This window comes from Thalassophryne amazonica, chromosome 17, assembly GCF_902500255.1.
Source record: "Thalassophryne amazonica chromosome 17, fThaAma1.1, whole genome shotgun sequence".
Lineage (NCBI taxonomy): Eukaryota > Metazoa > Chordata > Actinopteri > Batrachoidiformes > Batrachoididae > Thalassophryne > Thalassophryne amazonica.
In genome coordinates, this window is record NC_047119.1 from 64,283,222 (window position 1) to 64,293,098 (window position 9,877).

Here is a 9,877-nt window from a genome sequence, read left to right on the forward strand (position 1 = left end):
GACACACAGTTCTTGTTTCTGTAAAAACTAAATTTGACACATTCAGTTCTATAAAATTCAGCTTGATGTATGAATACTAGATCTCTATTCTTTGAAATTCAGCTGTGTAGGAAAAACTAATGATCCTGACTTTAATGTCATTATAGCAACTCATAATATGTGGACAAAAACCCAGTTATGTGATACTGCTATGCGGTCGTGTGTACTGTAATAAAACTGACTTTGGTGCGATTTGCAGGTTAGAAGGATTTTGTGTTGATTTTATAGATTTTCTCACTTGGTTATACTCAACAAAAATATAAACGCAACACTTTTGGTTTTGCTCCCATTTTGTATGAGATGAACTCATGGATCTAAAACTTTTTCCACATACACTATCACCATTTCCCTCAAATATTGTTCACAAACCAGTCTAAATCTGTGATAGTGAGCACTTCTCCTTTGCTGAGATAATCCATCCCACCTCACAGGTGTGCCATATCAAGATGCTGATTAGACACCATGATTAGTGCACAGGTGTGCCTTAGACTGCCCACAATAAAAGGCCACTCTGAAAGGTGCAATTTTATCACACAGCACAATGCCACAGATGTCGCAAGATTTGAGGGAGCGTGCAATTGGCATGCTGACAGCAGGAATGTCAACCAGAGCTGTTGCTCGTGTATTGAATGTTCATTTCTCTACCATAAGCTGTCTCCAAAGGCGTTTCAGAGAATTTGGCAGTACATCCAACCAGCCTCACAACTGCAGATCACGTGTAACCACACCAGCCCAGGACCTCCACATCCAGCATGTTCACCTCCAAGATCGTCTGAGACCAGCCACTCGGACAGCTGCTGAAACAATCGGTTTGCATAACCAAAGAATTTCTGCACAAACTGTCAGAAACCGTCTCAGGGAAGCTCATCTGCATGCTCGTCGTCCTCATCAGGGTCTCGACCTGACTCCAGTTCGTCGTTGTAACCGACTTGAGTGGGCAAATGCTCACATTCGCTGGCGTTTGGCACGTTGGAGAGGTGTTCTCTTCATGGATGATGCGAAGGAGATGTGTTGCACTGCATGAGGCAAATGGTGGGTGGTCACTCCAGATACTGACTGGTATCCCCCCCAATAAAACAAAACTGCATCTTTCAGAGTGGCCTTTTATTGTGGACAGTCTAAGGCACACCTGTGCACTAATCATGGTGTCTAATCAGCATCTTGATATGGCACACCTGTGAGGTGGGATGGATTATCTCAGCAAAGGAGAAGTGCTCACTATCACAGATTTAGACTGGTTTGTGAACAATATTTGAGGGAAATGGTGATATTGTGTATGTGGAAAAAGTTTTAGATCCATGAGTTCATCTCATACAAAATGGGAGCAAAACCAAAAGTGTTGCGTTTATATTTTTGTTGAGTATAGATGGACCCTCAAAGGGGTTGACATGTATGGAAGGTTTGACTTATGGTTTTGATTTATAAATCAAATTATTCCGGATAGAATAACTACATTAATGTAAACTCTTAAAATCTACAAAGTAGATATATAACACATATCTGTTAATTTTAAAATAATGTACTCATTCTGAAGATTTGAACATTAACACACATGTGCCCAAAGGGATTATGGGTAGACTTAGCCTCCGCTCATACTGATTGGTTGACTAATTCATTCTATGTAAAAACCAAGACAAGTGAATCATTGTAACGTGTGTTGTTTACAAATAAACGTGCTTTTGAAAAATATGTAATTTTTTTTCATTTGTGTAAAAAAAATAAATAAAGATTTGCAAAGCCGAAAAGTCTGTTAAATTGTGATTCAGGATGTGTGATATAACTGGCGTCAAAATGCATAGAACACTGTCATCTACTGGCGACCGGTTATATCACAGTGTTGTCGATCGCAGGATTTTAAAATTATCTGTAGGTTTCCAAAACCTGAGACCATGCATGTGGAGATAAAAAATGAAAGATGTGACAGGTTTGGTTGTACAGTGTGTGGTGTGCAGCCACACAGTAAAAACAACACACACGAACAGATTTCATGCACGAACATTCCGTCAGACACCTCACTTTCTGATTGGCTGCACGTCACATTTAGCTCCTCACGTCCTTCTGAGCAGATCAGAGCGCTCTTAACACAACACACATGGCAGGAATATCTGATTAGATTATATTTAGCATCATCACAATTGTCGGAGCGTCCTTAAGATTGTCGGAAGGGGAAGATCGGGTCCGATATTGGCCTAATTATCTTGTCATGTGAACCAGGTTTAACAGATCTGTTGTTATGACGCTTCACAGAGCGACTGATTGATCCGTTGTGACACAGCACAGAGCCGCTAACCGATTGGATGTTATGACGCCTCATGGAGCGACTGATTGATCCATTGTGACACCGCTTGGAGCTGCTAAATGATCGGATTTTATGATGTCTCATGGAGCCGCTAACCGATCGGATATTATGACGCCTCACGGAGCGACTGAGCCGCTAACTGATCGGATGTTGCGACACCTCACGGAGCGACTGATTGATCTGTTATGACACCGCATGGAGCCACTAAATGATCAGATTTTATGACGCCTCATGTAGCCGCTAACCGATCGAAGGGTATGAGGCCTCACAGAACGACTGATTGATGCATTATTATGACACCGCACCGCAAAGTTCAGCAACCAAAATACCAACATTCTGGGCGCAATGAACATGTTTTCACTATTATTTGATTTCTTTGTGTGACTGACATTGTTATTCAAGCATTCAAAAGGCGATTCCTATCGCCACACAACTCCAACCACACACGAGAAAGTTTTTTGACAGTCCTTGTTATTGAAAGAAACCTTGTCTCCCTAACCCGACAGAGTTGTGATGTCATCACACGTGCGCTTAGGCGCTGTCTAGCGGGATCTTGAAAATTTCTTTCTTTTTTTTCAATAAAAAAAAATGACATATTTTACAAAAGCACATTTATTTGTAAACACCAACACGTTACATTGATTTGTGTTGATTTTTACATAGGATTAATGAATCAACCAGTATGAGCGGAGGCTAAGTTTACTCATAATCCCTTTGGGCATCTGTATGTTAATGTTCAAATCTTCTGAATTAGTGCATTATTTTAACAGTGTTATATATCACTTTGTACATTTTAAGAGTTGCATTAATGTAGCTATTCTATCTGGATTAATTTGATTTATAAATCAAAACCATAATTCAAACCTGCTTTCCATTTCGAGACCTCTGCCTCATTGCTGGACCATTGTATCCTGTCAAGGTAAATGACGCTTCCCTACAGCAGTGGGCAGAGTGCACAAAGATAGAAGCGCTGGCTCATTGGCTGTGTTTGGGTTTGTGATCACCTTTGATTCTATTAGAAGCTTTGGTGGTGTTTAAACTCAAAATCGGCTTGTTAGTAGAGCATATGCAAGACAAAATAGAAAGTTATCGGTTATTGGTTAGCTGTAGCTTCTGATAAGTTTTTAGGCAGTTTATCCATTTGGCATTAAAAGAGATAACTGCAGTTAGCTGATTACCAGTTATTGAAGCTAACTTTTTGGTTAGCTGTGCCCACCACTGGTTGGAATGTTGGAATGTCCTCCCTTGATCATATGGCCACCTCCTTTTTCTTTGAAAGTTGCTTAAACGCCCACTCTAAATGAAAATAAATTTAGTGACCCAACACATTGAAAAGAAAAAAATTTGTTTCCACAAAGTTTTTCTCTTCAAATTTGAATCCTGCTTGTCATTGATTTGTGCTGGTCTTTCCTGAGACTCTGAGTTCCACTACCAGAGCCCCTAGCTGTGGCTACTAGTTGTTGTGGAGGAGTGTGTCTGTCCTTTCTCAGTATTTTATTCCAGATATCGGTCATAACGGCTTGCTGTGTGGTCAATTATCCTAGTATCTTGAAGAAGTCTGAGCTGTAGTATTTCTGTTGAGTGAAATATTTGTTATTCAATTTATGTTCACAGTTTTTCACACTTCAACAGGTATAAGTAGCTTTGTGATTTTAGGCCCAGTTAATCCACGATTACTGAGGAAATGAGATGGTCATGAGTTTTAAAACCAAGCCACCCTTCATAAAAACCGGTGCTCAGTCCCCCAAAATATGCTTTAATCAAACACCTAAACCAAGGTTAGCCAATTAGTTGTAGGTGTGGTAGCTCTGAAATGGGGGTGTGTCTGGGCTTCATTCATCCCCTTCAAGTCACGCAGGGCATCACCAACACTCCACCTCTTTACCCCCCCCCCAGCTTTCTTTACAAGAAGAACGCCCTGGATGTACAGTACGTATTTTTAACAGACTGTACATTTGCTTGTGATGCCATGAATCTTTTTGAGATAAATCCTCAACAATATCCTGTTTTGTAGATGTCCAACATTTTGCTCGTGAAACCTTCCTTTGGTTTTTACAGATTGGCCCTTAAATATAGCCAAAAGTTCCTAAGTTAACCCTGAATTATGACAGTCATTCAGAAGCTTTTAACAATTTCAACAATTTCAGTAATCTTCTGAAGTTTTCCTTGTTCTTTAAAGAGACATTCATCTTGGTGTATGTAACCCACTGAAATAAATCTATGTTGTCTTATTTTCAAATAACATTATATGGTATACAAATAATGAATGTTTATGAGTGCAATGATAAGAATATTTCATGAGGTGAATGATGGAATGTTCCATTCAACGAGGTGCATAACGCCCAAAATAGATCCTTGTCGTTTGATATTTTTTTTAATTTATAAGCAAGAGAAAATGGACTTACATTTTGGTGTGAGTCAATAGTCCTTTGAGGTCAAGAGGTTCCAAACAGTCCAACACGAACTTTAAATAGTAGTCCAATCTAAAATTGTTCTCAGTTAACTTGCAAAAAGAGTCAGATAGTTCAGAAACAATCCTGATGATGTAGTCTGTACCTGAAGCTGTGCATTGACTTATTGGTGTAGAGACAGCTGTCTGCTTTCCTCAGTCCAGCAAAAATTGCGACAGAAATTTGTCAAGCTGTTCATCTGTCAGCACTTGTATTTCAGCCCGAGACGGCCCAGCTAATACTGCAAATGCCTCCAGACATCTTACAGTGCACTGGATTAGCTTTTTTGTGTGTGTGTTAGAAGAATGAGCACCGTCCCTGCCATGTTTGTTTTTAAGATAAGCACCGTCGCAGCTAGTGTGAGCATGCAGTGGTCGCGGTGTGCAATGGTACAAAACGCGTGGAACCAAATCTGCACGGTATATGGAACACAATGGCAAATGGGATGAATGATCCATATCACGTGACGTACAAACCACCAATCAAATGATAAGGATCTATTCAGGTGTTATATAAAAGTAAAATAGACACCTTGATTCAGTTTTAGTCAAAGTGTCTGTAAAATATAAACACATCTGTACTGAGTGCTTACACAGTTTGATTATATATAACTAATTTATTTGCTCTATGACTCATGAAGATGCACAGTACATTAGTAATTAAGACATTTTTGAAGCTCAGCCAGAAAAGCCTTCCAACACCTGATTGCTAGAGCGCCACCTCCAGTCTATTTTATACAACAACATTCAGCTAATTTTCTGAAGAGCCATATTATTATTGGCTATTATTGTGCTGTCTTGCTGACAAATATCAAAGTATTTTAAGGTGAGTCAGCAGCATAATTTGTTTTCTCTTGTAGGTCAAAATCGCGGCGCCTCCTGGGTTCTTCTGATCCATTCCCGGGAGACGGCTGGACAAAATCAAAGCAACAGAAGGCTGTGGTTCAGCTGAGTCAGTATGACCTGAATCAGGTGAGAAAGCACAAGATTAACATGATGATAGAATTTAGTACTTTGGACGCTCATAACCCACTTGTCTGTAATCTGTGGATAGAACAACCAGTGACTGATTCCAGTGCAACTAAAACCACGATGAGTGTGAGCAGGACGCGGGTGTGATATGTACCGTATTTTCCGGACTATAAGTCGCACTTTTTTACATGTTTTGGCCGGGGGTGCGACCTATACTCCGGTGCGACTTATAAATGAAAAATATACCGGTAGGATCTCAATTAATTTACTGTAACAAAACAATTTTACGTGACAGAGTCGATCTATGTTTTAAAATGGCCACCGGAAAAGGAAATGCAATGCATCATGGGCACTGTAGTATGACGGCCATCCTATAGTTCACGCTGGTCGCGATAACCAATCAGAGAACAGAACTTTGGATGCGTATTCCTCACCTCACCCACAGCGTGTGAAGCTGACGAACTCGGTGCTTGCTGTTATTCCGGCATGGCGAACAGAACAGCTTCAACCCTTGGATATCAATGTGAGCAGAGTGTTTAAGTTGACGCTGAGAGCTGCGTGGGAGCATTGGGTGAGCAACGGCGGAGGATTAGTGTGTGCACTTGGAAGGAGCTGGCGTCGATGATTGTGAAAAGCGTTTGAAGCAGACGAACATGGTGTTTATTCCGGGACGGCTAACAAAACAGCTTCAACCCTTGGATATCAGTGTGAGCAGAGTTGACGCTGAGAGCTGCATGGGAGCACTGAGCGACGGCGGAGGATTAGCGTCTCCACTTGGAAGGAGCTGGATCGACACCGCTGGGTGGTGAGCTGCGCAGGTAGGCGCTGCATGGTTCGGCTCGCAATGTGGTCCGCAAAATACAAACATATCCGTAGGTAAAATGCAGCTCACGAGAGGGCACTCGAGGCTTGTGTGACTGTTCCTGCGACTTCTGACTACCATAGAAAAATACAAATTTTAACGTTACTGATAACATAACAAGACAACGGAGAAGGCCCGAAAAAATGCCACCAAAAAGAAAATCATACTCTGCAGATTACAAGTTGCGACTGGTGAAATATGCATCCGAAAACGGTAGCCGTCACAATATTATCATCTGAACTTTTCATGTTAACATACCTGTATGTCCATGGGACTTATAGTCCAGTGGACCTTATTTATGGTTTATTTTTCTTTATAATGGATAAAGTGGCTGGTGCGACTTATACTCCGGTGCGACTTATTTATGGTTTGTTTTTCTTTATAATGGATAAAGTGGCTGGTGCGACTTATACTCCGGTGCGACTTATAGTCCGGAAAATACGGTATATATTTTTTAATCTTTCTGTTACCTGTCTGAGAACATGCAGACTAATGTTTGCTGACAGGGTGGTTCACAGCTGGGTACACACACGCCAGCCAGCACCATCCTGACTCACATTCACTGCTTCGCAAACATTCAGTGCTCTTAAGAGATCATTAGGATTTCCAAATATTTTCCTTGTTAAGTTGAAATTTTTTTTCAGCTGGTGCTTTTACAGATATGCTGATTGATGTACACTGCAAATACATAATGGAACTAATAAAAGCTCAGACAATAAAATAGTCTGAGTTAACCTGACCACAAACACACTTTAATAAATTGACCTTTTTGATTGTAGTTACGGTGCTAAGATTGAATTTGAGGTGGTGATGACTGTTTTTGCAAGTCTCTTAATCCCTTTGGTGGATTTCACTGAAACTTAACACATAGTCTATGAGCCAGTCATCAATTTTGACCTAATCGGTACCACTGAAGTTGACTAAACAACACTTAGAATTCAGCCTCAGTGTATCATGGCCTACACAAAAATGTATGATAGCCATCCCAGGGTGGTAGCTGTAGCCAGGTTGGGGTCAATGAAGAATTACATAGAGGTCAAAATTTTAAATTGCTCCAATCACATTGAAAACTATATCATGTTATTTGTCTGATCATAACAATTCCAAAAAAGTATAATTTGTGCTATCTATGATGGAATGTTCTGGGGTTATGGGGAAAAACAGCAAAAATGGTGACAAAGGTCAATTTCAGTTTGTACAGAGGTCAAAAGTTAAAGTTGCCAAAATTCAGTAAAAAAAATGATGCAAATTATTGTTTGGGTTAATAGGGTTCTAATAAGGAATAGTTTGCACCATCTGTCATGCTTAGTTATCATGTTACAGGGTAACATATGTCACATGTCATAGAATCCAATAGATGTTGACCTTGTTTGACCTTTACCTTGGAGACCAAACATTCAACACAGTCAAAACTAATCCTTTTATTTCAACCGATAATTTGCATCATTTTGTACTGAAATTGGAGCAACTTTAACTTTTGACCCCTGTACAAACTGAAACTGACCTTTGCCACAATTCTTACTGTTTTTACCCCATAACTCCAAAACATTCCATCACAGATAGTCCAAACTATACCTTTTTGTAATTGTTATGACCAGACAAGTAATGTGATATAGTTTTCAACACGATTGGAGCATTTTTAAAGTTTGACCTCTGTGTAATTCTTCACTGAGCCCTACCTGGCTACAGCTACCACCCTGAGATTGCTATCATACATTTTTGTGTAGGCCATGATACACCGAGGCTGGATTCTAAGTGTTGTTTAGTCACCTTAAGTGGTCCCGAAAACCTGCTTGGCCCGTGGACTAACAGTGTAAGAACACCATATGAAGATGTACAAGAAGGAAAATAATTCCAGTCCGACATCTTTGGGGGGGTCTTTCTTTTAGAACATCCTATTTACCAGTTGCATGTAGTCAGGTTGAGCACAGGTATTTCATCACAAAAAAAAAAAAAACAGATTACCAATATATAATACTGCAAGCAGCTAGTGCGGCAGAGAGAAGGGTATTATTGGAACTTACTCACAGCTCTCTACTTAGTTTTGGTCTTGAGGGTATTGTATCGAGCTCCCTTTCCTTGCTGAGAAAATATGGTAAGTGTATTCTGAGCCGTGGTACTCCCCAAAACCTCATGGTAAGAGCACAGTATGTTGGTGGAGAGTTCCCTTGAGGGACGTAATATTATATTGACCCAGAAATGGGAAACTAATAAATTGATTACAGGCTGCAGAGAACCGGTCCTGACCTCGTAACCTGTGTGCTTTGTTTTGTAGAGTCCAGGTTTGAAAGTTAACGCAAAGAAAGGTCATGAATCACCTTACATGAAGAAAGGAGTTGGTGACAACGGAGTAGGCAGCCAGCAGGTGAAATCCATATTAGTAAGTGCAGAATCGATGTGTTTCAGAGGACATTACTCTGTTTACTACTTAGTTTTAAAATACAGATCTGAGAGTACTGAAAGACACAGTAAGGAGGGAGGGAACAGCTTAGTGTGTGGATGAATGGCAGAGGGAGGAGTTGTTATAGAGTCAAATGGTGGTGGGGAGGAATGATTTTCTGTGATATTCCGTCACGCGTCATGTGTAGAGGAGTTCATATCAGTCTCTGTCCGTGTGTGCGTAGAGTCTGTAGGGGAGGGCAAAATGAAGAGTTGGGCCAAATGCTTCGCCAAGGCCGTTGAAATCTTTCTGGAGGAAAACAGCGGGGCATTTTGACCTTTGGTAGCTGATAAGGCTGCCATCTTTGGGTTAGGCAGAGAGACAGAGAATTCCGATATGGCCTCTCTTTAACCATCCGTATCCAATTGTGAATTTTCACTGGTCTCCAACATCAGTTCCTTTGCAGGGCAGACAACTTGCTCCAAGATGGTTTCCACTTGTGTTTAAGTTAAAAAGTTAACGCAGTCTGAGATTGTACTGCCTTGCCCACCTTGTTAATCACGACGGACAGATGTGGGGTTGTGGTTTTGGTAGCAGCCGTCTTGCCAATTTTCCGGTAGGTCAGGGCAGTGCATAATCCAAGCAGCAAAAGACCTCTTACCATAAAGGCAAATAAGAATAAATCCTCAATGTCTTCCACGGAGAGTGGTGCCAAGCACGTGATGCCCAACTTCTCCCAGGTGTTGTGAATATAGACCGCAGAATAGGTTCCATCTGGGCACGCAGGGTCCCCCAGCCCTGATTCCTTGTTGAAAAAAATGGTGTCAGTAGCGTTGAGAGACCAACTGATCAATTCCATGGTTATTCCAAATATAG

The 9,877-nt window shown here is 40.8% G+C and overlaps 1 protein-coding gene across 3 annotated transcripts in view; it reads left to right on the plus strand.

The window, feature by feature from the left end:
• The window catches only part of dcp2 (decapping mRNA 2), a 44,676-nt gene that overhangs the window by 18,946 nt on the left and 15,853 nt on the right, over positions 1 to 9,877 (plus strand). The window contains exons 8-9 of one of the 3 annotated variants that reach the window (XM_034191508.1): positions 5,648 to 5,759; positions 8,897 to 8,986. In XM_034191508.1, coding sequence (XP_034047399.1) covers positions 5,648 to 5,759; positions 8,897 to 8,986 — 202 coding nt within the window. Of the gene's footprint in view, positions 1 to 5,647; positions 5,760 to 8,896; positions 9,002 to 9,877 lie in introns of all 3 variants that reach the window. The other 2 variants (XM_034191507.1, XM_034191509.1) reach the window with 2 other exon arrangements.